Raw genomic sequence first — 26,254 nt, 5'->3', positions numbered from 1 at the left:
CACTCTGATCCGCGGTGACGTCCTCGGGTTCCAGTCTGCAGGCCAGCGCGCGGACACGGGAGCCCCGCCCCCACCTATTGTTCCCGCTCTCCCGACTCCTCGAGCCAAGGTTTCCAGGCAACCGGCTGACGGCTCCGGCCAGAGCGAGAAACCGCTCGGCGAATTCCCCCCTCCCCCCTCCCCCCACTGACTACGGCGACTGCTTGGTCCAAAAAGTGATCGCTCCAGACAGCTCAGGTCAGCAGCGCTTTCTGCGCCTGCGTGCTGGGCTGGCAGGTGGGGGAAGGGAGTTTACTCTAGGTCTTCCCTTTATTTTCTCCCACGTCATGTAGTTTGATTTTAAATAGCACCACATTTGTTTTTAGCTTCACAAACGAGGATATCAATGGACTGGTCAGGTGGGCAGAGCAGTGACAAATGGAATTCAACCCGGAAAAGTGTGAATTAATGCACTTGGGGAGGGCTAACAAGGCAAGAGATTACACTGTGAATGGCAGGACCATGGAAAGTACTGAAGGTCAGAGGGACCTTAGTGTGCATACCAGAGGTAATTGTGTGGGAACAGGTAGAGAAGCCATTGAAGGTGATCCTCTGGCTGTGATTAGATAGATTACAAGGAACCAGGCGAGAGTAGTCCCACCAGCTGGGTGATAGTGGAGAAGTGCAGGAGGATTGTGTGGTCAACCATGTCGAGGCTGCAGACAGGTCCAGAAGAACAAGGAGGGTTACTTAACCTTTGTCACAGTCACAGGGGATGTCATTTGTGACTTTGAGAAGAGCTGTTTCCGTATTGTGGCAGAGGCTGAAATCTGCTGGAAGGGATTCAAATACGGACTTCCGGGAATGATGGACAGATAATTGGGAGTTGATAAAATGATCTCCGACTTTGGAGAGGAACGGCAGTTTGGAAATGGGGCTTTAGTTTGCAAGGACAGTGGAGACAAGGGTCTGTGTTTTGAGGAGGTGGCGATGGCGGCAGATTTAAAGGAAAGCGGGAAAACAACTGAAGAGAGAGAACTGTTAACAAGATCAATTTACATGGGAATAGGGTCGATGGAGCAGGAGGTGGGTCTCATGGGCAAGATGAGCCCTGAGAGGGTATGAGGGGAGATGGGAGGGAGCCTAGAGAAAGAGGGACGTTCTTGGATCAGGCCAGGGGGGGTAACTTTAAAGGCAGTTTGTCCCGGTGGGCTAGTGGAAGGCCGGAAAGCAGCAGAGGCAGCTGATCGGATTGTCTCAATCTTAGTGACAAAGAAGCTCCATGAGCTCCTCACACGTGTTTTTGGAGGTGAGGGAGGAGGAGACAGGGGAGCAGGAGAGCACTTCAAAAGGAACTAACTTGTTTCAGAGACACTAAAAAGACTCAACACACTTTGTTTAAGACAAAGCTGATTTATTTGGCTTCTATCCAGAATATTAACCGCTATAACTATGGTGGAGTTTATTAACATCAGCAGAAACAGACCCCAAAGAACATAATTCAATCTTGGATGTGATTTACAGCAAAATCCAATCACTCATAAACTTGCTTGTATCTGAGCAGATTGGTTCAATTAATGAAGCCCTCCTTACACTCTCTGCAGGTGAATGGCCTCTCCCCAGTGTGGATTCACTGGCGTTCAGCGAGTTAAGATGATTTCCTGAACTCAGTCCCGCATGGCGAGCACCTGAATGGTATCTATTCAGCGTGAATCTGTTGATGGGACATGAGTTCCCGGGAGCTTTTATAGCATTTCCTGCAGTCTGGGCATTTAAAAGGTCTCTCCCCAGTGTGAACCTTCTGGTGTCTCTGCAGGTTGGTTGAACTAATGAATCCCTTCCCACACACGGGGCAGGTGAACGGCCTCTCCCCAGTGTGAACTCGCTGATGCCTCAGCAAGCTGAATGACTGAGTGAATCCCTTTCCACATGCTGAGCAGGTGAACGGCCTCTCCCCAGTGTGAACGCGCTGGTGCGTCAGCAGGTTGGATGAATTACTGAATCCCATCCCACACTCGGGACAGGTGAACGGCCTCTCCCCAGTGTGAACACACTGGTGCCGAAGCAGGTGGGATGAACGAGTAAATCCCTTCCCACACTCAGAGCAGGTGAACGGCCTCTCTCCGGTGTGAAAGTGCAAATGAGATTCCAGCTTAACAGGACAATTGAATCGCTTTGCACAGTCCTCACATTTCCATGATTTCTCCGTGGTGCGGATGTCTTTGTGTCTCTGCAGGTTGGATGAAAAGTTGAAGCTTTGCCCACAGACAGAACATGTGTACGGTTTTTCTCCGCTGTGAATGATGCTTTTTCCTTCCATGTTCAATATCTGATGATGATATTCAGATTGCGATAAACTGGGAGACTTTCAGATCCTGACATGATGTTTAGTTTGAGTTTCCCAACTGCAAATCCTCCTCTTCTAATACCCTGTGAAATTGATGTAAAACAGAAAAAAGGAAGTGAAAGAAAATCAACAAAAACACAAAGGCAGGTTGTGAAATTGAGCTGAATGAATCTGGTAATTTGTGGGGCCAGGACTAGGGAAAAGTGACCATGAAAACTGCTGGATTGTCATAAAAACCCAACTGGTTCACTAATGTCTTTCAGGGAAGGGAACAGGCCTCCCAGTCTGGGCCTACACAAGGTTCTGGCCTCTATGGGGGGAGAGACAAGAGAGAGAGATGGGAGAGTGAGGGGGATAAGGGAGAGTGATTTTATGTATCCACAACTCAACCAGAACTTCGACAGAACTTCCCAAACCCTCAACCCAGAAGGGCCAAGGGAGCAGGTGTATGTGGATTGTTGTAAACCTAAGTCGTTCACTAACGTCTTTCAGGTAAGGTAACCTGCCACCCGGTCTGCATCACCTCCAACTCCAAGTTCCCCTCCAATTCACACACCGTTCTGACTTGTCTGGCAGCCAGTACTGGAAAAGCAGAAATTTGCTCCATTTAAATATTGGAAAGACTGAAGCCATTGTCTTCAGTCCCCGCTACAAACTCCACTCCATGGCCGCCGACTCCATCCCTCTCCCTGGCAACTGTCTGAGGCTGAACCAGACTGTTCAAAACTTTGGTGTCATATTTGAACTCATGATGAGCTTCCAACCACATATCTGCATCGTCACCAAGACTGCCTATCTGCACCTCAGTGACATCGCCCGACTCCACCCAAGTCTAAAACCCTCATCCATTCCTTTGTTACCTCTAGACTTAACTATCCCAACACACTCGCGACCGGCCTCCCATATTCAACCTCCCTGTAATCTTGAGCTCATCCAAAACTCTGTTGCCGACGTGTTTCCTTGCATCAAGTCTTCTTCATCCATTACCCTGTGCTTGCTGCCTACAAAGGTTCTCATTTAAGCACCAAACTTTAAAATTCTCATCTTTGTTTTCAAATCCCTTGATGGCTATGATCATCCTTATCTCTGTACTCTCCTGCAGCTCCACAACCCTTTGAGATCTCTGCGCTCATCTAATTCCTGCCCCTTGAGCATTTCTGATTTGATTCGCTCCACCATTGGTGGCTGTTCTTTCAGTTGCCAAGGCCCCAAGCTCTGCAGTTTCCCCCTTAAACCTCTCTGACTCTCCATCTCACTTTCCTCCTTTAAAATACTCCTTAAAACCTACCTCTTTGACCAAGCTTTTGGTCACCTGCCCTAATATGTCCTTATGTGGCTCAGTGTCAAATGTTGCTTTATAACACACCTGTGAAACACCCTGGAAAGGTCTATTACATGAAAGGCACTATATAAATACACATTATTGCCGTTGATTTGGACATATATCACTGTTCCTTCATCATCACTGGGAAAATCCTGTAACTCCTTGCCTAACAGCATTGTGGGAGCACCTTCACCACACGGACTGCAGCGGTTCAAGAAGGTCAAACATCATCTTCTCCACAGTTAACTGGGGATGAGTAATATCTGCTGCTGGTCTTGTTAGTGATACCAAAACCCCAAAAATAAATTTTCAAAATATGTATATGTAAAATAAATTAAAAGCATCTATAGAAATATTTATTCCAAAAACAATATTCTTTTACATTGTACGGACAGTGTCCATTTAACAACCTGATCTCCCTGAAAACCACCTCCCTCAACAATTTCACACTGGAAATTTCTGGGTTCCGAAGAACTCAGGGTTAAACCCAGCAGATTCTCCTCCATCTCCACTCCAGCTTAAACTGATGTAACAAAGGCTTTCAAAAGGGAATTGGATAAGTACCTGAAGGTAAAAGTTGGGCTACGCAGAAAGGGCAGGGGAATGCGACTAGCCGATTTGCTCTTGCAGGAAGCCAGCACAGGCATGACAGGCTGAATGGCCTCCTGTATTGTAATCACACAATGATTATGTGAATAAGCACCTACCATGGAGGCCAGGGGCCAAACTCTGCAACCAACACCCAACCTAACAATCAGTTCTTAATTGGTCCATCTCTGTTTTTAGATTCAGTTCTGTGAGAAACGTCTGCAATAAAACAAAAGGAAAATAATGCAGCCGCTGGGAATCTAAAATAAAAAGAGCAAATGCTCGAAATACTCAGCAGGTCAGGCAGTAACTGTAGAAAGAGCAACAGAGTTAATGTTTCAGAGTGTGCAAAATGAATTACAGGGAATAAAAATGGACCAGAATTTGATGGTCAATAAGTTTAGAAGTGGAAGAGAAATGATCTCTCGTGAAGGAGAAAACAATTCCTGACTGCGGGGAAATAAAGCTGGTAAATCAGTAGTGAATAGCTGGAGGAGTGGGCAGCAGTGGAAACCTCATTTAGACACAGCTGGTGGAAATAACAGCAAGGTATCAAACATGGTTAAAACACACCCATTAGAAGAGACAGAGGAAGTTAGACAATGACAGAGAGGTGATCAGGGAGGGCAGAGGTGAAACAGAGTAATGGATGGACATGGATTGAGATCCACAGTAAAGGAGCCACACCAGCCCCTGAGCCATGGAACCAGAGCTCAGCACTAAAAACTCTAAATTGTCAAAAATGCTCAATAACACTCACCTCTGAAACAATTTCACTATTTTCAAATTTAACATCTCCTGCTGCAGCCTGAAGCTGGAAAGATATCAGAAGCACTGGAGTCAGAGAACAACCTGGCAGTCTTCAAATCTTCTAACACCCTGTAAAAGGCGATCACAAAAGTCATAAGTGTCAGTCGAGGTTCGAGGTTCAGAGGAGACAATTCTTTTGGTTCTCTTAATTTGACTTGTTGTTGGCAATTCCTCCCCTTCAGACCCCAAGGAAAAAGAGTTTCCAACATCCATCACTGTCAGTCCAGGATAAGAATTCACAACACTCTCCCCTGGCTGTGTTTTCTACCAGTGTGATACATTCACAGTTGTATGCTGATGGCAGACCCAGGTTAGCGACTGCCATCTTTATATGGGGCAATGTGCGGCAGGGCATTTTTGCTGTTTTCCCTGTCAACAGGAGGAGAGAATATTGTGCATTTCTATCCTGGACTGACACTGATGGATTTTGGAAACTCCTTTTACAGGGGTTTTGAGGGGGAGAATATACAGATGGGAGAGTAAAATATTTTCCTTGTGGGATCTTTTACTGCAGCCATGTTGGAAACTTTGTCTCGCTGTCACAGTAATGTGCATGGATTGTAGATTGCTGTGAGTGTTAGACTATATTGCCTCTCCTCATTCTTCTCCCTTCTCCCACCTCCCACTCCAGTTTCCAGGCTGCAGGCTTCAGCAGTGAAGTCATTAGATTTCTGGGGCAGTGCGCATGTGCAGATAAGTATTGGTGGACATCTTGGATTGACAGAAGACACAACATTCTCTCCTCCTGCTGCAAAGGACAGTGATGAACGCGCATGCCCTCTGCTGCTCATCGCTTCTAAAGATGGCGGCCATGCATGCGTCCTCCTGCCCTTCGCCGGCTGTGTTTGCTACCAATACTGTGCATGCACAGTTGTACTGTCTGACTCCGTTAAGTCATTACGAGTGGCAGGGTTGCCAGCAGCCAGGAGCAGAGATGCTCATCAAACAGTTATTAAGACGTTTTCCCCTAAGTTTTGAAAGATATTTTAAGCAAATGCATACACTGTGAGAAAACACCAGGCAAGACCCAGTCTCCAAACCAGTAAAATCTGACATTGTGCCCAAAGTTGCCCACACTTGGGAGTTGAGGGCTATGAGGAGTTGGCACCAAAGAGGAGTTGAGGCTTGATGCTGATCAGCCATGATCTTATTGAATGGTGGGGCAGGCTTGAGGGGCCGAATGGCCAACTCCTGCTCCTGATTCTCATGTTCACAGCTCCCCCCAAACCAGAGGAGGTTCCTCAGTGACGTCATGGGCCAATGTCCCGGCTCCGAATCAGTGAGACCCACTGCGCATGCGCCCCGCCTCTCCTTGCCCCAAGATGGCGGCTGTTAACTGGGGTCTGTTCCGGGGAAAAGCGCCGGAGCTGCAAACGCGGGACATGGAAGTTCTAATCCAGGATTTCGGCCTACACCTAGTGTTTACATGAGGCCTCCCCATCACTCCCGGCTCCATTCCTCCCTCCCCCCCACCGACTCTCACCCTCTGAATAAAAGCGTCTTCCGCACTCGCAGGCCTCTGAGCAAAGTGACACTGCGCACGCTCCAGATACAGCGCAGCACTGCGCCTGCGCACTGGGGTCTGTCGAGTGAATAGTGCATATTCATATTCTCGACGATTGCTGGGTAACAGCAGCGCCATTGATACTCCAAACAGGCAATAGGTTATTTTCTGCTACCCAACTGAGATGAATTAATTTAAGAGGTTACACTTTGGGATCAAATCAATGAGCAGGACTCTGATAAAAAGCAAAATACTGCGGATGCTGGAAATCTGAAACAAAAACAAAAATTGCTGGAAAAACCCAGCAGGCCTGACAGCATCTGTGGAAAGACTCTGAAGAACAGTCATACGGACTTGAAACGTTAATTCTGTCTCTCTCTCCACAGATGCTGGGAGTTTTTCCAGCAATTTTTGTTTTTGTTTCAGGAGGGCTCTGATCTGTTTGGGAAGCTATCAAAATATTTGGTCCTTGTAAAACATGAGCTCAGGGTTACATTGGGCAGGAAGAGAATCAGAAACTAAAACGGGACAAGGGACTGGCTTCAACTTAGAGAGGGAGAGAAGGAAGGAAGGAAACCCTGGGAGGTTTGGAGAAACCACCTTCACAATTGCTCGTTAAATCTCTACACAGAAAGTTCCGGACACAAGGTTAACGTCTGTTATTCTGTATAGTTGAATTAGGGTGATTCAGATGAATATTTTGTCACGATGATTCTGATAATTCCAGTAACTTTAGTATGTTATCTTTGGTATGTAATCAAGAAATTAGGGAAACAAGCTCCAGTGTAGAAATAATTAGGTTAGTCAGAAACAGTGAGTATATTTCCTTCTCAAAGAGGAGTGCTGTAAGAGATGTATCTTTAAGAATATTACAGCATTATTATAGAATCAGCAGGTATTGCATAAGACTGTCTGACACAAGGTTGTTACTTTGTCTCTGCTGTTTCTCTCTCTCACTTTGAATAAACAGTTCTTAGCAGCCAGAGCCAGGGACAAACAGAGATAACAGCCAAGAAGAATCTAGACAAGTGTCTGGCAGGAGTTAACAGGTGGTATACCAAGCATAAGATAAGCTGCAAGATGATCTTGAAGCAAAGTGATGGACAAGGGTGGAGCGGAGGGGGTGACACCATGGCTACCTCGCCTCTGGTCACTGACCAGATGGGGAATCGAACAAGTGATTGACATGGGGTAAACTGCCAGCCCCTAGAAATAAAGTATTTTAACGGATGCTCAGAGGGAAAGGGGGCAGTCCTCATCGGCAGAAACATTCCTAACTTCCTAACCCCTCAGTCAGCTCGAGAAGACAGAACAAAAGAGAAAGCAGCTGCAAACATCGAACAAGAGACTGCTGTCAAAACCACTCTCACCTGTCACGGGTCAGGTGTAATTTTATATCCATTTAGTTTATGATCATATTTAATCTGGTTCTTGTGAATAAACTACTTAATAATTAATAAACAACTTTAAAATCACTGAGGTCCTTGAACACTTTTTTTGTTTAATCCATGACTCCCAAACCTTAATCTTATAGAGGTGGGGATGGAGGAGACAGGGGAGAGGGAGAGCACTTCAAAAGGAACTAACTTGTGTTACAGATATTTTAAATAATAAACACACTGTGCGTTTAACATAAAACTGATTTATTTGACCTTTGCTGTGGGAGACACACACTAAATCCAGTAGTTGAGAGTGATTAACAGGCTGGATTTTGTGTTTATTGATCCCGGGAGTGTTACAGATACCTTCGCAGGATCCCAAGGCCAGGAGAGACATTCTGGAAGGTATGGGGAGCTGGGAATTGTCCATGAGAGTAACCGAAGGTATGAGAACTGAAGTAATCTTGAGTTAGAAAGGAAAAAGACCCAAAAAAGCAGCAGTCAGTAACAGGACATCAATTATTCTCCCCTTACCTTAGAGAAATTAAGGACACGACACTCTGTGTTTCAAACAACATGAATATCTTGAGATCTGACAAATGAATCAAACTTCAGCCCAGTTACATGGTTATTAGTATCCGCCCAACTGTCAGAATGAACGTGGTTGTCCTGTATGTGATTAACAGCAATGATAACAGCAAAATCCAACCCCTTTGTTCAATTGTGAACTCACTAGTGTCTCATTAAGTGGAATGAATGAGTGAATCCCTTCCAACACACGGAGCAGGTGAACGGCCTCGCCACAGTGTGAACTCGCTGGTGTCTCAGCAGAACACCTGTGGTTTTAAAAGTCTTCTCACATTTTGAACATTTGAAAAGTCTGTAATCAGTGTGAACAAGTTGATGTGAATTGAGGTGAGCTAGACGAGTGAATCCCTTCCCACATACAGAGCAGGTGAACAACCTCTCTCCAGTGTGAACCTGCTGGTGTGTCAGTAGGTGGGATGAACGGGTGAATCCCTTCCCACATATGGAGCAGGTGAATGGCCTCTCCCCTGTGTGAATGCACGGGTGCATCAGTAGATCCCTTGTAGTTCTAAAGCTCTTCTCACAGTCAGAACATTGGAAAGGTTTCCTATCAGAGTGAACACGCTGGTGCAGCTTGAGATTGGTCAAACAAATAAATCCCTTCTGGCAGATGGAGCAGGTAAACGGCCTCTCCTCAGTGTGAACTCACTAGTGTCTCAGCAGATCACCTGCAGTTTTCAAGCTCTTCTCACATTCTGAACATTGGAAAGGTCTGTTATCAGTGTGAACAAGTTGGTGTGAGCTGAGGTGAGATAGTCGAGTGAATACCTTTCCACACACGGTGCAGGTGAGTGCCCTCTCCCCAGTGTGAACTTGTTGGTGTTTGATGAGGTTCAGTGATTGTCTAAACACTTTCCCACAGTGAGAACAACTGAACTGTCTCTCAGTGTGAACAAACTGGTGCTTGACCAGGTCCTCTCGTCTTTTAAAGCTCTTCTCACAATCAGAGCAGTTAAACAGCCTCTCATCAATGCGAACTAGCTGGTGTCTCAGCAGCTGGGACAGCAGAAAACTCCAGAATCCCACCTCTCAAAGGCACTGCCCAACCACATGGAAGTAAATGTAAAATGGAGTTCAGGAGAAAAGATAACATCTGCAAATAAGCTACGGGACAAATACACTACAAGACAGCCCGATCGTCCACTGCATAAAACTCATAAATAGGATGTAAATGATTGAGAGTTTAATGAACTCAAGCTGACAACATATGATCGAAGGACTTTAATAGAAAATACAGAGTGCAGTAGACCTTTCATTTCTATTCTATAAGTTAAGGAGTCCTGCATTTTGTAACATATTGTAATGACTTTATGCTGAAATGATCATAATTGTGCAACCCTTTAACTGATTAATATTTTCACTTTATTTTAATATTGTCTATAACTATGTCATGAATGATGATTACTTGTTTTATTTGTATCATCATCACAATTCAGTACCTGCCACCATGATGACTTTTCCATAAACCAATTATCTATTAATCTGAATCACCCCGACCGATCATACAGAATATCAGATGTTAACCTTGTGTCCAGAACTTACTGTGTGGAGATTTAATGTGCAATCGTGAAAGTGGCTTATCCAAACCTCGCAGGGTTTCCTTCCTACTTCCTTCTTTCTCTCCCTAACTAATTTAAACTCAGTCTCTTGTCCCGTTTTGGTTTCTGCTTCTCTTCCTGCCCAATGTAACCCTGAGCTTAATTTACAAGGAGCCATTTGTTCATAGTTTCCCAAAGAGAGATCAGAGTCTTCATTGATTTGAGCCCAAAGTGTAACCTTTTATTTATTGTTCCCCCTCCCCCATCCTCTGATGTGAACCATCCTCCACTCGCTGACCCAGGATGGCGGCCGTTAACCTGGGCCTGTTCCTGGGAGGGAGAAGCCCCGCAGCTGCCAACCAGGAGCAGACAATTTTTCCTCAGGGTTTCCGGATCCATAGTGTTTCCAAATCCTCCCCGTCCAGCTGCCGGCTCCATCGCTCCTGCTACCGGTTGCAGAAGCGTCAAACAAGTGGCTCTCCGTGGTAATGACTGACAATGCGCATGCTCCAAACACTGGGGGGCACTAAGCCTGTGCACTGGTCTCCTATGGTGTGGATAGGGGACATTCTCTACCTCGGGGAATGCTGGGTAAAAGCCCCACCATTGTGATTCACAATTCAGGTTGTGATTATTTTGTGGGAATGAGGTGGAGATTGACCATAGCGCCAATCAATAAAGTCAGGAACTTGACGTTCTGTAACCTACAAGGTTACAGACGAAAAACTGGATAGTGAGATTGGGCTGGCACAGACAGGATGGGCCATATGGCCTCCTTCAGTCCTGTAAAGTTTCATTTTCAGTTTCCATCGTTGAAGATGTTGAAGACTGAGATTTAGACTAAGACAGAATTTTGGTCTCTCAGGGAATCGAGGATCATGGGGAACAGGCAGGAAAGTGGAATTGAGGCTGAAATCAGCCATGATCATTTTGAATGGCGGAGCAGGCGTGACAGGTCATTCAGTCTAATCCCGCTCCTAGCCATTATAGAAACAAAGAAACTAGGAGCAGGAGTAGGCCATTGGGCCCTTCGAGCCTGCTCCGCCATTCATTATGATCATGGCTGATCATCCAGCTCAATAGCCTGCTCCCACTTTCTCCCCTCATCCTTTGATCCCTTTCACCCCCAGAACTATATCTGACTCCTTCTTGAAAACATACAATGTTTTGGCCTCAACTACTTTCTGTGGTAACAAATTCCACAGGCTCACCACTCTCTGGGTGAAGAAATTTCTCCTCATCTCAGTCCTAAATGGTCTAGCCCATATCCTCAGACTGTGACCCCTGGTTCTGGACTCTCCCACCATCGGGAACATCCTTCCTGCATCTACTCTATCTAGTCCTGTTAGAATTTTACAGGTTTCCATGAGATCGCCCCTCATTCTTCTGAACTCCAACGAATATAATCCTAACTGGCTCAATCTCTCCTCATATGTCAGTCCCGCCATCCCAGGAATCAGTCGGGTAAACCTTCGCTGCGCTCCCTCCATAGCAAGTACATCCTTCCTCAGATAAGGTGACCAAAACAGCACACAATATTCCAGGTGTGGTCTCACCAAGGCCCTGTACAATTGTAGGAAGACATCCCTGTTCCTGTACTCGAATCCTCTGGCTATGAAGGCCAACAAACCATTTGCCTTCTTTACTGCCTGCTGCACCTACATGCTTACCTTCAGTGACTGGTGTACAAGAACACCCAGGCCTCGTTGCGCATACCCCTCTCTCAATTTATAGCCATTCAGATAATCATCTGCCTTCCTGTTTTTGCAACCAAATTGGATAACCTCACATTTATCCACATTATGCTGCATCTGCCATGCATTTGCCCACTCACTCAGCTTGTCCAAATCACACTGAAGCATCTCTGCATCCTCCTCACAGCTCACCCTCCCACCCAGCTTTGTGTCATCTGCGAATTTGGAGACATTACATTTAGTTCCCTCAACTAAATCATTAATATATATTGTGAATAACTGGGGTCCCAGCACCAATCCCTGCGGTACCCCACTAGTCACTGCCTGCCATTCGGAAAAAGACCCGTTTATTCCTACTCTTTGTTTCCTGTCTGCCAACCAGTTTTCTATCCATCTCAATGCACTACCCCCAATCTCATGCGCTTTAATTTTACACGCTAATCTATGTGGGACTTTGTCGAAAGCCTTATGAAAGTCCAAATAAACCACATCCATTTGCTCCCCCTCATCAACTCTACTCGTTACATCCTCGAAAAATTCCAATAGGTTTGTCAAGCATGATTTCCTTTTCATAAATCCATGCTGACTCTGTCCAATTCTGCTACTGTTTTCCAAGTGCTCAGCTATTAAATCTTCTATAATGGACTCTAGAATTTTCCCAAGTACTGATGTCAGGCTGACTGGTCTACAATTCCCTGTTTTCTCTCTACCTCCCTTTTTAAGTAGTGGAGTTACATTAGCTACCCTCCAATCTGTAGGAAATGTTCCAGAGTCTATTGAATCTCGGAAGTTGACCACCAATGCTTTCACTATTTCCAGGGCCACTTCCTTTAGTACTCTGGGATGTAGATTATCAGGCCCTGGGGATTTATCGGCCTTCAATCCCATCAATTTCCCCAACACTATTTCCCTACTAATACTGATTTCTTTCAGTTCCCCCCTCTCACTAAACCCTGTGTTCCCCAACATTTCTGGTATGTTATATGTGTCCTCCTTTGTGAAGATGGAACCAAAGAATGTATTTAGTTGGTCAGCCATTTCTTTGTTCCCCATTATAAATTCTCCTGTTTCTGACTGTAAGGGCCCTACATTTGTCTTCACCAATCTTTTTCTCTTCACATACCTACAGAAACTTTTACAGTCAGTTTTTATGTTCCCGGCAAGCTTACTCTCGTACCCTATATTCCCCTTCTTAATCAATCGCTAGGTCCTCTTTTGCTGAATTCCAAACTGCTCCCAATCCTCAGGCCTGTTACGTTTTCTGACCAATTTGTATGCCTCTTCCTTGGATCTCATACTATCTCTAATTTTCCTTGTAAGCCATGGTTTGGCCACCGTTCCTATTTTACTTTTGCATCAGACAGGAATAAACAATTGCTGCAGTTCACCCATGCACTCTTTGAATGTTTGCCATTGCCTATCAACCCTCATCCCTTGAAGTAATGTTTCCAAATCCATCATAGCCAACTCATGCCTCATACCATCATAGTTTCCTTTATTAAGATTCAGGGCCCTAGTCTCAGAATCAACTATGTCAGTCTCCATCTTGATGAAGAATTAATTCATATTATGGTCACTCATCCCCAAGGGGCCTTGCACAACAAGATTGCCAATTATTCCTTTCTCATTACATAATACCCAGTCTAGGACGGCCTGTTCTCTAGCTGGTTCTTCAACGTATTGATCCAGAAAAACATCCCATACACACTCCAGGAATTCCTCCTCTATGGTATCGTTACTGATTTGATTTGCCCAATCTATATGCATGTTAAAGTCACCCATAATTACAGATGTTCCTTTATTGCATGCGTCTCTAATTTCCCATTTAATGCCATTCCCAACATCGCCACTACAGTTTGGGGGTCTATATACAACCTCCACTAACGTTTTTTGCCCCTTAGTGTTTCTCAGCTCTATCCATACAGATTCCACATCGTCGGAGCTCATATCTTTCCTTACCATTGCGCTAATTTCCTCTTTAACCAGCAATGCAACTCTGCCCTTTCCTTTTTGTCTGTTCTTCCGAAATACTGAATACCCCTGGATGTTCAGTTCCCATCCCTGGTCAACCTGCAGCAATGTCTCCGTAATCCCGGCTATATCATACCTGTTTACATCTATTTGCGCGGTTAATTCATCCACTTTATTATGAATGCTCCTCGCGTTAAGGCATAAAGCCTTAAGGCTCGTCTTTTTAACATTGCTTGTCCCGTTCCCACTATTTTTCACTGAGGGCCTGTTTGATTCTTGCCCTTGATTTCTCTGCCTATCACTTTTCTTATTCCCCTTTCTGTCTTTTGTTCTTGTCCTTGATTCCCCTTCCTCTGACTTCTTGCATAAGTTCCCATTCCCCTGCCATTTTAGTTTAAACCCTCCCCAACCACTCTAGCAAATGTTCCTCCTAGGACATCAGTCCCGGTCCTGCCCAGGTGTAACCCGTCCAGTTTGTACTGGTCCCACCTGCCCCAGAACTGGCCCCAATGACCCAGGAATCTGAAACCCTCCCCTTCACACCATCTCTTCGGCCACGTATTCATCCGACATATCCTGCTATTTCTACTCTGACTAGCACGTGGCACTGGTAGTCATCCTGAAATCACTACCTTTGAGATCCTACTTTTCAACTTACTTCCTAACTCCCTATATTCTGCTTTCGGGACTTCATCCCTTTTTTTGCCCATGCCGTTTGTATCAATGTGTACCACGACCACTGGCTGTTCACCCTCCCCCTTCAGAATATCCTCTAGCCACTCTGAGACATCCTTGACCCTAGCACCAGGGAGGCAACATCCCATCCTGAAGTCTCGTTTGTGGCCACAGAAATGCCGATTTATTCCCCTTCCAATTGAATTAATTATTGCATTCCCACACTTTTTACTCTTCACCAGTGCAGCAGAGCCAACCACGGTGCAACGAATTTCGCTGTTGCTGCTTTCCCCTGAGAGGCCATTCCCCTCAACAGTATCCAAAGTGTTTTGCAAGGCAATGGCCACAGGAGATTCCTGCACTGCGTGCCTAGTCCTCTTGCTCTGCCTGGTGGTCACCCATTCCCTTGCTGTCTGTGGACTCTTAGCCTACGGTGTGACCACCTCTCTATATGTGCTATCCATGATACTTTCCACCTTGCGGATGCTCCAGTGTCCCCAGCTGCCGCTCCAGCTCCAAAACCCAGGCTTCCAGAAGCTGCAGCTGGAGACGCTCCTTTCGCGCTTCTCTTCCCTTCTCTTAGGTTCTTACAACAGCGCTGTCTGCTTTCATCTAAACTCATTTATTTGACAGATATCCAGAATAGTAAACTCCAGCCCAGATATAAGCATTACTAACAGCAACAGAAACAAAGGATGTGATTAACAGCAGAATCCAATCTCTGCAGTCACTTGTGAACTCACTGGTGTGTCAGCAAGTGAGATGATCGAGCAAATCTCTTCCCATACACAGAGCAGGTGAACGGCCTCTCCCCAGTGTGAACTTGCTGGTGTGTCAGCAGATTAGATGACTGAGAAAACCCCTTCCCACACACAGAGCAGGTGAATATCTTCTCCCCTGTGTGAACCCGCTGATGTGTCACCAGCTTGGATGATGAAGTGAATCCCTTCCCACACACGGAGCAGGTGTACGGCCTCTCCCCGGTGTGAACTCGCTGGTGTTGAATGAGATGAGACGACTGTCTGAATCTCTTCTCACATTGAGAACAACTGAATGGTCTCTCGTCAGTGTGAACAAGCTGGTGTTTAATTAGATCCGGTGAGATTTTAAAGCCTTTCCCACAGTCAGAGCATTTAAAAGGCCTCTCGTCAGTGTGAAGTCGCTGGTGTAACTGAAGGCTGGACATCAGAGTGAATCCCTTCCCACACACAGAGCAGGTGTACGGTCTCTCCCCAGTGTGAGTGCATCGATGAGCTTCCAGCTGGGATGGGCAAGTGAATCCCTTCCCACACTCCCCACATTTCCACGGTTTCTTTATGGTCTCAGTGTCCTTGTATCTCTCCAGGTTGGACGATCAGTTGAAGCCACATCCGCAGACAGAACACATGTACAGTCTCTCCCCGCTGTGAATGTTGTGACGTTATTTCAGGCTGTGTAAGTGGTTAAAGCTCTATCCACAGTCAGTGCACTGTAGCGCTCTCACTCGGGTGTGTGTGGCTCGGTGCTTTTCCAGCCACACTGATGCTTGAAATCTTTCCCCACAATCAGAACAAACATTTCTCCTTCGACATTCAAAGACTGATGATATTCAGGTCCTGATGAATCGAGTGACTCTGTCAGATTGTGATGAGATGTTTGGTTTGAGTTTCCCATCTTCAAATCAACTCCTTCTAATATCCTGTAAATACAGTTGACAAAAGTTATCACCGTCAGTCCAGGATAGAAATTCAGATCAGACAATTCTAGTTTCTATAGAACATACTTTCTTCTCTCAAGCACGTTGTCCAATTAAATGAAAAGAGCCCAAAATCAGCATCAAAGCTCCAACAAGAGTGAAGAGAACCTTCCTAACTAAACCAGAATGTTGTTTCCAGTGTCTCTGAGACACTCTGTACCTTGAGGTACCCACCAGTGGTGTAAAGTATCAGCCGTATGAGTGGACACCACATGCTCCCTCTCCAGAGCCACCCAGGCATGGACAAGACCATGGAAGAGAGGCCAGAAGCCTCTTATGGGGTAAAAACAGAAAATTCTGGAAAAACCCTGCAGGTCTGACAGCATCTGTGGAGAGAGAAACAGAGTTAATGTTTCAAGTCCGTATGACTCTTCTTCAGAGCCAGTGAAGTCACCTCTGCTTGATGAGAGCTAGCCTACTTGGGAGATTTGTCTTTGAGAAGACTGCCACATTCCTGATTCTGTCCCTGAGATGCCCAGAACGTGCCACAAACAGCGAAAGTGAAAGTTGTTGAGCTTCCTTTCCTGATCACTGTAAATCGTCCATGTTTCACAGCCAGACAACAAGGTGCTGAGGACACAGGCCTCTCAAACCAGCATCTTGGTGCTGAGAGACAGCTTGATGTGAGTCGGCCAAAGGTGGAGCTGCTTTCCCGATGCGTGTATCGAGTTCTGCATCAAGAAACAGATTGTTTGTCATTGTGGACCCAAAATCACAGATTTCACCGGCCACTTCCAGTGTGATCAAGGACGGACACCCAGTCCCCAAACCACAGTTTTCTTGATGTTTACAGTAAGGGAGAACAAGTTACAGACACGGGAGAGACAGTTCATGAGTCTTTGTAGCTGAGTTTCTGTGTGAGTCACAAGCATGACATCATCAGCATAGAGGAGGTCTCTGATCGAGACAGGCTGTATTTTGTCTTCACTTTCAGTCTGGACAGATTGTGGAGTTTGCTGTCTGACCGAGTATTCAGGGAAACTCCTTCCATATCTGTAGGGAAGGCCAGGTCAGGAACATGGAGAAGAAAATGCCAAACAAATTGGGGACTCAGACACAGCCCTGTTTCACTCCATTCTTCATCCTGAAACTGTCAGAAGTGGAGCCGTCAAACTGTACAGTACAAGGTATGTTGTCATGAAAGGAGTGGATGAGACGGAGGAACTTTGGTGGACAAAGTTTTTGTTGCAATCTCCTCTGTCCCCTTTGTTTTTGTAAATTGTGATTATTTTTGTGTCATGCATGTCCTGTGGAATGGATCTGACCTTCCAGCAGAGTTCATGAATTAGGGGGAATGATCACAGATGGTGTTTTTAAAAAGGGACACTGCAGCCCCGAGTATCAGTGACATCTCCAGAATATGAAACTCCAGTCAGTTATAGGGGTTGTTAACATTAGCAGAAACAAACTTGACATTGTCAGACTATCAATCCTGAACATGATTAACAGCAGTGATAACAGCAGAATCCAACCCCTGCAGTCACTTATGAACTCGCTCATGTGTCACTAGGTTGAAGGACCGAGTGAATCTCTTCCCACACACGAAGCAGGTGAATGGTCTCTCTCCAGTATGAACTCTCTGATGTGCCAGGAGAGCAGATGAACACCTGAACCTCTTTCCACAGTCCGTGCAGCTGAATGGCTTCTCCTCAGTGTGAATTTGCTGGTGTGACTCGAGGGCGGATGATACAGTGAATCCCTTCCCACATACAGAGCAGGTGAATGGTTTCTCCCCAGTGTGAACTCGCTGGTGTGCAATGAGGGTGGATGACTGCCTGAAACTCTTTCCACAAGAAGTGCAGCTAAACGGCTTCTCCCCAGTATGAACTCGCTGGTGTCTCAGCAGACTGGATGACTGAGTAAATCCCTGCCCACACACAGAGCAGGTGAACGGCCTCTCCCCAGTGTGAACTCGCTGGTGTTCAGCAAGGGCAGATGAATGCCTGAAACTCTTTCTACAGGAAGTACAGTTGAATGGCTTCTCCTCAGAATGAACTCGCTGGTGTGACCTAAGGCCGGATGAATGAGTGAATCCCTTCCCACACACAGAGCAAGTGAATGGCTTCTGACCAGTGTGAAGTCGCTGGTGTATATTAAGGTCAGATGAAGACCTGAACCTCTTTTCACAGTGAGTGCAGCTGAACGGCCTCTCCTCAGTGTGAATTCGCTGGTGCAACATAAGACAGGATGTCTGAGTAAATCCCTTCCCACATACAGGGCAGGTGAATGGCCTCTCTTCAGTGTGAATTCGCTGGTGTGACATGAGTTTGGTTGTCTGAGTGAATCCCTTCCCACACACGGAACAGGTGAATGGCTTCTCCCCGGTGTGAATGCGTCGATGGATTTCCAGCTGAGATGGATAATTGAATCCTTTATCACAATCCTCACATTTCCATGGTTTGTCCATGATGCCAGAGTCCTTATGATTCTCCAGGTTGGATAATCAGTTAAAGCCTTGTCTACACACAGAACACGTGTGCAGTCTCACCCCTCTGTGAATGGTGTGACGTTTTTTCAGGCTGTATAACTGGCTAAAGTTCTTTCCAGTCAGTGCACTGAACACTCTCACTCGGGTGTGTGTGTGCCTCAGTGTTTTTCCAGTCACACTGATGTTTGAAATCTTTTCACACAGACAGAACAGACAAGCATTTCTCCTTCCACATTCAATTGCCGATGATATTCAGGTCCTGATGAATCGAGTGACGGTTTTAAATCTTGATGTGAAGTTTGATTTGAGCTTCCCTCTGTAAATCTTCCCCTTCTAATATCCTGCAAAAGCAGTTCACAAAACTCTTAACTGTCAGCACAGCATAGAAATTCAGAACAGACAATTCTAGTTTCTATGGACCATTTATTCCTCTAGTTTCCCCAAAGCTGTAAATCCCCATCCCACACACTCTCCCTTCTCCCTGGGCTGAAATCCAAACCCATCTCACCAACTCTTTCCTCCACTCCCAGTTTTCTCCCTCCCTCTCCTCTGCCTGGGTTCAGTTCTCTAGCTCCTGTCTGCAGACTGACAATAAAATCAATGAGTCTTATTGGGGGTTTGGGGCCTCCAGCGGGTGTTTCTGAATCCTCCCCGCCCACCTCCCAGGGTTTCCTTCCTTCCCACAGATCAGATTCCTCATTGATTTGGGCCCAAAGTGTAACCTCTTATTTATTGTCCCCTCTCCCCCATCCTCTGATGTGAACCATCCTCCACTCGCTGACCCAGGATGGCGGCCGTTAACCTGGGCCTGTTCCCGGGAGGGAGAAGCCCCGCAGCTGCAAACCAGGAGCTGATAATTATTCCTCAGGGTTTGCAGATCCACAAAGTGTTTCCAAATCCTCCCACCCACCGCCTCGCTCTGACTCCGCTTCTCCAGGACAAACAGGCGCCTCTTCCCGCAAGGCCATCAATCGCATTGCGCATGCTCCAGACTCTTCGACACTGCGCCTGCGCACTGGTGTCCAGCCTCAACAGCGACACCGCGCATGCTCCAGCTCACTGTGCTCGCCTGATTGACAGCAGCTCCGGACCAATAGAAAAAGGGAGCGGGGCTGAAGGACAGAACGCGAGGGGCTGGTTCTTCAACCAATCGGAGTGAATGAGGGGCGGGGCTAAGCCCGGATCTTCCTCATTGGCTGAAACTGCATCACTTTGAAAATTGATTTGTCTCAAACTCCAGGAGAAAACTGGACCTTCCTGTTTGTGGCTTTAAACAGATGAAACCCTGTGGGTGTGGAGCAAACATTTCAACATTTGTTAGTGAAAATTGGGAACATGATGAAACAATGCACTTCAAGGGTTGACTTAAAGTGATAACTGGGCAGACAAGGAATGTCATAATTAGAACAAGGAGAGTCCCTTGTTTCAATAAATGAACCGACAGAGGAGTTAAGACAGGTTACAGAGAAGGTCTTCTCTCTGACGGGATTTACTTTTGGCTCTTTCACCATGTTCACCTTCATGGTTTTCCATTTCCTTCCTGGTGTTTGACAAGGTGTTCACCAAAACTCAAACATAGTTTAACACTCCCGCCGTCTTGTGTCCATGACGTCTTGTCAAATTTATCCTTGGCTCCCATCTGTCCTGACCTTCTACTTTGCTTCACCTGTTCGCACTGGGGAGAGGCCATTCATCTACTCCGAGTGTGGGAGGGGATTCATTCGGTCAAGCACTCTTATTTCACTTCAGCTTGTTCACACTGATAAGAGAACATGTCAAGAGCTCTAAATACAAAAGGGAACTGCTGAGGCACCAGCGCACTCACACTTGGGAGAAGCCTTTTACATGATCCGTATGTGGGAAGCCATTTACTCTATTATCTACCCTGCTGAGATGATAGATTATCAATGAATTCAGAAGTGACTGCAAGCCCTGGATTCTGTTCTTATTTCTGCTGCTAATCCACTGAACGGAGGGCTGAGCTAAGTTTACAGTTGGTGTTGTTGCTGCTGTTGTTAATAACCATATAACTGGTTTTATATTCATATACATGTTGAATAAAGTAAAGCAGGAGGGGTCACTTTTTAAGAAGCTAACTTCCAGTAATGTAAACTACCATGATCAATCTTCATGTTGCATTGGTCTTCCCGATACTTCTCCATCTCTCGTCAAATAGCAAATACAGTATTTGGATCTGTTTCTGCTAAAGTTAATAAACTCTCAGTTATATGTGTCAATATTCTGGATAAAAGCCAAATAAATACATTTTGTGTTAAACAGATGGAATAATGAGTCATTTTAATATCTCCAATGCAAGTTAGTTCCTTTTGAAGTGCTTTCCCTCTCCCCTGTCTCCTCCATCCTCACCTCCAATGACAAATGCGAGGAGCTGATTCACTTCCTTGTTTCCAAGATTGAGACCATCTAATCAACTGCCTCTGCCGCTTTCCTTCTTTTCACTCGTCCACTGGGCCAAACTGCCTCTCCAGATCTGACCAGCCCTAGCTCTGAACAAGCATCTTTCTTTAGTTTCTCTTCTACCTCCCTTTATACTTTCATGAGCTCAACTTGTCCATGAGACACACTTGCTGCTCTGTGGTCTCCAGTCCCACTAAACTGCAGTCCACCCAGAAGAGTTTTGGATGAGCGTAAGTTTATAGAGGGTGAAAGATGGGAGACTAATCAAGAGAGCATTGGAATAGCCGAAACTGGAGGTAACAAAGGCATGGATGAAGATTTCAGCAGCAAATTGGCTCAGGTGGGATGGAGACAATTGATATGACAGAGCTGGAAGCAGGTGATCTTAGTGATAGAGAGGATATGTTGTTGGTAGCATGATACTCAGCTCAGGTTCAAATAGGAGGCGAAGGTTGCAATTTGTCTGGTCCAGCCTCACAGTGTGGCAAGGAGGGGGATGGAGTCGGTGCTGGGTTTATGGTGGGGGGTTTCATGGCCTGAGTATTAATTCGCCTCTTGGGCTGCAACTGCATAGACCTGAGTATTAATCCACCTCTACCCCGTAGGATTTCATTATAGAAACAGGCCATTTGATCCAATCTCAATTTTTTGACAAAAAATTCTGTTCACCAATTGGTTTTCCGTGATGGTGATACAATGCACTATTTCTCAAGTGGCCAGATGGTGCCCCATCAATGACTACAGGAGCCCAATGTGATTACTCAGCACCGGGTTGTACTCTGAGCATGTGCAGTACAAGGTGGATGTGGAATATGCTGATCAGGATTTGGGAGGAGATGACACCAAATTACAGAGAACACTGAGTCCAGAAACAGAATAATTGATTCACTGAGATAAACGCAAAAAACTGCAGATGCTGGAAATCCAAAACAAGAATAAAAATACCTGGAAAAACTCAGCAGGTCTGACAGAATCTGCGGAGAGGGATACAGTTAATGTTTCGAGTCCGAATGACTCTTCATCAGAACTAAGGAAAAATAGAAAAGAGGTGAAATATAAGCTGATTTGAGGTGGGGAGGGACAGGTAGAGCTGGACAAAGGGCCAGTGATAGGTGGAGATTGCCAAAAGATGTCATAGACAAAGGACAAAGAGGTGTTAAAGGTGGTGATATTAGCTAAGATATGTGCTAATGGTGACATTAAGGGTAGAAAGCAGGATGAGCAAGGTACAGAAAGCCCTAGTGGGGGTGGTGTGGGGGGAAGGGATTGAAATAGGCTAAAACAATGGATGGAAATACATTTAAAAATAATGGAAATAGGTAGGAAAAGAAAAATATATATAAATTATTGGAAAAAGGGGGATCGGAAAGGGGGTGGGGATGGAGGAGAGAGTTCATGATCTGAAGTTGTTGAACTCAATGTTCAGTCCAGAAGGCTGTAAAGTGCCTAGTTGGAAGATGAGGTGCTGTTCCTCCAGTTTGCGTTGAGCTTCACTGGAACATTGCAGCAGGCCAAGGACGGACATGTGAGCATGAGAGCAGGGTGGAGTGTTGAAATGGCAAGCGACAGGGAGATCTGGGTCATGCTTGCGGACCGACCAAAGGTGTTCCACAAAGCGGTCACCCAGTCTGCATTTGGTCTCTTCAATGTAGAGGAAACCGCATTGGGAGCAGCGAATGCAGTAGACTAACTTGAGGGAAGTGCAAGTGAAGTGCTGCTTCACTTGAAAGGAGTGTTTAGGCCCTTGGATGGTGTTTCAAGTTCTACATTCCCATCTACCCCCGATAACTATTGATTCCCTTGCCTAACAAGCATATATCTATCTCAGGCTTAAAAGTACACAGTGACCCTGCCTCCAACTGCCTTCTGAGACATATGAACAAACATACGAACAAGGAGCAGGATAGGCCATTCAGTTTATCGATCCTGCTCTGCCATTCAATGAGATCATGGCTGATCTGATTGTAACCTCAATTCTGCATCCTGCCTACTCCCAATAATCTATCACTCCCTTGCTTACCAAGAATCTATCCACCTCTGCCTTAGAAATATTCAAAAACTCTGCTTCTACCATCTTTTCAGGAAGAGGGTTCCATCGACTCACGACCCTCTGAGAGAAATTTTTTTTGCCTCATCTCCGTTTTAAATGGGTGACCCCTAATTTTAAAACAATGCTCCTTAGTTCTGGACTCATCAACAAGAGGAAACGTCCTTTCCACCAGGGAGATGCAGTTCATCTGCTCCATACGTTGGAAAGGATTCACTTGTGCATCCAGCCTCATCTACAGAAAATGCTGGAAAAACTCAGTAGGTCTGGCAGCATCTGTGGAGAGAGAAACAGAGTTAATGTTTCGAGTCCAATATGACTTCTTCCTCAGTTCTGAATTGATATGTCTAGAATATAAATCTAGTCTAAGCAATGGTGACCATGACAACTATCAAAAATTGTTCTAAACCCCACCTGGTTCACTAATGTCCTTCAGGGAAGGAAATCTGCTATCCATACCCAGTTTGGCCTACATGTGACTCCAGACCCAGAGCAATGTGGTTCACTCTTAACTGCCCTTTAAATTGGGTGAAGAAGAGGAGGAGGCGTTGCATTATTAGTTAAGGAGTCAGTTACTACTGTAAGGAGAGATGATATCTTGGAGGGGGCATCGAATGAAGCTTTATGGGTAGAGCATAGGTATAAAAAAGGGGCAGCCACATTGTTAGGTGTTTATTATAGACCCCCAGATAGTAAGCAGGAAATTGAGGAGCAAATATGTGCACAATTTGTGGAGGTGTGTAAAAACAATAACAATTGGGTAATTATATTATGTGATTTCAACTTTCCCAACATTAATTGGGATAGACATAGTGTTAAGGGCTTGGATGGAGTGCATTTTTTGAAATGTGTACAGTTAGGTCAATATGTAGAGGGTCCAACAAGGGATGGCGCGGTGCTGGACCTAATTCTGGGGAATGAAGCCGGACAGGTGGCTGAGGTATTGTTGGGGAAGCATTTTAGTGATAGCGACCACAACATGGAACCATAGAAAAGTGACAGCACAGAAGGAGGCCATTCGGCCCATCTTGTCCATGCCAGGCCGAGGACACCCAGGTGCCCTTTCTAATCCCACCTTCCTGCACTCGGCCCATACCCCTGCAGCTAACAGAACTTAAGGTGCAGATCCAGGTACTTTTTAAAAGAGTTTAGAGTTTCTGCCTCTACCACCAACTTGGGTAGTGAATTCTAGACACCCACTACCCTCTGCATGAAAAAGTTCTTCCTCATGTCCCCACTACACCTTCGGCCACTTATCTTGAATCTATGTCACCTAGTTCTAGAACTCTCCTCCAAGGGAAACAATTTTATCCTGTCCACTCTATCTTTTCCCCTCATAATTTTGTACACCTCAATCAAGTCACCTCTCAGCCTTTTTTGTTGTAAGGAAAATAACCCCAACCTATCCAATCTCTCCTCGTAGCTACACTTTTCTAACCCTGGCAACATTCTTGTAAACCTCCTCTGCACTCTCTCCAGAGCTATTACGTCCTTCCTGTAATGTGGTGACCAGAATTGCACACAATACTCCAGTTGTGGCCTCACCAGTGTTTTATCTAATTCCAACATAATATCCTTACTTCTATATTCTATACCTCTGCCAATGAAGGAGAGCATTCCATATGCCTTCTTTACAACCTTATCTACTTGAACTGCTGCCTTCAGGGACATGTGTACTTGTACGCCGAGATCTCTCACTTCGTCTACCCCTCTTAGTATATTCCCATGATACAGTTTAAGTTTGTTGTGGACAAAGAAATAGACAAGTAACAAGAAAATGTTTTGGATTGGGGGAGAGTGGATTTTAGTAAAATAAGGCAGGATCTGTCCAAGGTAGGCTGGGAACAGCTACTTGTGGGGAAATCTACAGCGGAGCAGTGGGGGGCATTCAAACAGGAAATGGGGAGGGTACAGGCTCAATATGTTCCTTCTAGGGTGATAAGAAGGAGTAACAAGCACAGAGAACCATGGATAACCAGAAATATTCAGGGTATGATGAGAAGGAAAAGAGAGGCTTTTAGCAGGTACAAGGGAAGCAAATCAGTGGAGGCATTAGTGGAGTACAGAATATGCAGGATGGAGCTTAAGAAAGCAATTAGGAGAGCAAAGAGGGGATATGAGAAAGCTCTGGCTGGTAAAAGTAGGGAAAATCCCAACATATTCTATAAGTATATCAATGGGAAGAGGATAACCAGGGAAAGAGTAGGGCCCATAAGGGACCAAGGGGGAAATCTATGGGTGGAGCCAGATGACATCGCTAAAGTGTTGAATGAATACTTCACATCTGTCTTCACCCAAGAGAATGAGGATGAAGGTACGGAACTCTTGGAGAGAGACTGCGAGGTTCTTGAGCAACTTGATAGAGGGAGTGACAAGGTATTGGAGGTGTTGGCAGGTTTGAAAGTGGACAAACTTCCAGGTCTGGATGATTTGTGTCCCATCTGCTGAGGGAGGCAAGGGAGAGATCGTAGGGGCTCTGACCCGAATTTTTAATTCCTCTCTGGACATGGGGGAGATGCCAGAGGACTGGAGAACAGCTAATGTGGTTCCGCTATTTAAGAAGGGTTGTAGAGATACGTCAGGGAATTACAGGCCAGTGAGTCTCACGTCAGTGATAGGGAAACTATTGGAGAAAATGCTGAAGGAGAGAATCTATCTCCAGTTGGAGAGGCAAGGTTTGATCAGGGATAGTCAGCATGGCTTTGTCAGAGGGAGGTCATGCCTAACAAATTTGATTGAATTTTTTGAGGAGGTGACCAGGTGTGTAGATGTGGGTAGTGCAGTTAATGTAGTTTATATGGATTTCAGCAAAGCCTTTGACAAGGTCCCACATGGGAGACTTATAAAGAAGGCAAATGCACATGGGATACAAGGTAATTTGATAAGGTGGATTCAAAATTGGCTTAGTTGTGGGAGGCAGAGAGTGATGACAGAAGGATGCTTTAGTGACTGGAAGCCAGTGTCCAGTGGCGTACCACAGGGATCTGTGCTGGGTCCCCTATTATTTGTCATTTATGTAAATGACATAGATGACTATGTGGGAGGTAGAATTAGTAAGGTTGCAGATGACACAAAGATTGGCCACAATCTTTGTTAACAGTGAGGTTGAGTGTCTTGGGCTACAGGAAGATATAGACGGGATGGTCAAATGGGCAGATAAGTGGCAGATGGAATTTAACCATGAAAAGTGTGAGGTGATATAATTTGGAAGGAGTAACTTGACAAGGAA

The 26,254-nt window shown here is 45.5% G+C and overlaps 6 protein-coding genes across 7 annotated transcripts in view; 3 read left to right on the top strand and 3 right to left on the bottom strand.

Annotated features, from left to right (window-relative positions):
- The window catches only part of LOC144697259 (uncharacterized), a 488,548-nt gene that overhangs the window by 87,369 nt on the left and 374,925 nt on the right, over positions 1-26,254 (top strand). The window lies entirely within an intron of this gene.
- LOC144697208 (uncharacterized) overlaps positions 1-26,254 on the top strand; it is a 274,466-nt gene that overhangs the window by 89,359 nt on the left and 158,853 nt on the right. The gene's annotated exons all lie outside the window — the stretch shown is intronic.
- Positions 1-26,254, top strand: part of LOC144697901 (uncharacterized) — a 292,792-nt gene that overhangs the window by 199,294 nt on the left and 67,244 nt on the right. The gene's annotated exons all lie outside the window — the stretch shown is intronic.
- Positions 1-26,254, bottom strand: part of LOC144697193 (uncharacterized) — a 147,328-nt gene that overhangs the window by 65,001 nt on the left and 56,073 nt on the right. The gene's annotated exons all lie outside the window — the stretch shown is intronic.
- On the bottom strand, positions 1,380-6,717 carry LOC144697227 (uncharacterized). 2 transcript variants are annotated; one of them, XM_078569138.1, is made up of 4 exons: positions 6,532-6,717; positions 4,999-5,117; positions 4,358-4,457; positions 1,386-2,409 (listed from the first exon to the last, which is right to left on the bottom strand). In XM_078569138.1, exon 4 carries the CDS (start codon positions 2,297-2,299, stop codon positions 1,679-1,681), a length of 621 nt encoding a protein of 206 aa, XP_078425264.1. In that variant the 5' UTR covers positions 2,300-2,409; positions 4,358-4,457; positions 4,999-5,117; positions 6,532-6,717; the 3' UTR covers positions 1,386-1,678. The 2 variants fall into 2 exon arrangements, with proteins under 2 accessions (XP_078425263.1, XP_078425264.1); XM_078569137.1 differs by lacking the exon at positions 4,358-4,457 and having other exon boundaries at positions 1,380-2,409.
- On the bottom strand, positions 14,718-18,423 carry LOC144698440 (uncharacterized). The gene is made up of 2 exons (XM_078570381.1): positions 17,616-18,423; positions 14,718-15,736 (listed from the first exon to the last, which is right to left on the bottom strand). Exons 1-2 carry the CDS (start codon positions 18,393-18,395, stop codon positions 15,137-15,139), a joined length of 1,380 nt encoding a protein of 459 aa, XP_078426507.1. The 5' UTR covers positions 18,396-18,423; the 3' UTR covers positions 14,718-15,136.

Source organism: Cetorhinus maximus, chromosome 23 (assembly GCF_964194155.1).
Source record: "Cetorhinus maximus chromosome 23, sCetMax3.hap1.1, whole genome shotgun sequence".
NCBI classification, from domain to species: domain Eukaryota; kingdom Metazoa; phylum Chordata; class Chondrichthyes; order Lamniformes; family Cetorhinidae; genus Cetorhinus; species Cetorhinus maximus.
The sequence above is the reverse complement of the archived record's forward strand: the minus strand, read 5'-3'. Positions and strand labels throughout refer to the sequence as shown.

What these genes read in the sequence shown, in the direction of transcription:
- LOC144697227 (XM_078569137.1), bottom strand. Translation starts at nt 2,299, where the DNA reads ATGGAAGGAAAAAGCATCATTCACAGCGGAGAAAAACCGTACACATGT.
- LOC144698440 (XM_078570381.1), bottom strand. Translation starts at nt 18,395, where the DNA reads ATGTCACACCAGCGAATTCACACTGAAGAGAGGCCATTCACCTGCCCT. An exon ending in CACATGAGCGAGTTCATAAG is followed by an intron (nt 15,737 to 17,615) that starts TGACTGCAGGGG and finishes TCCAACCTGGAG; the next exon opens with AGATACAAGGACACTGAGAC.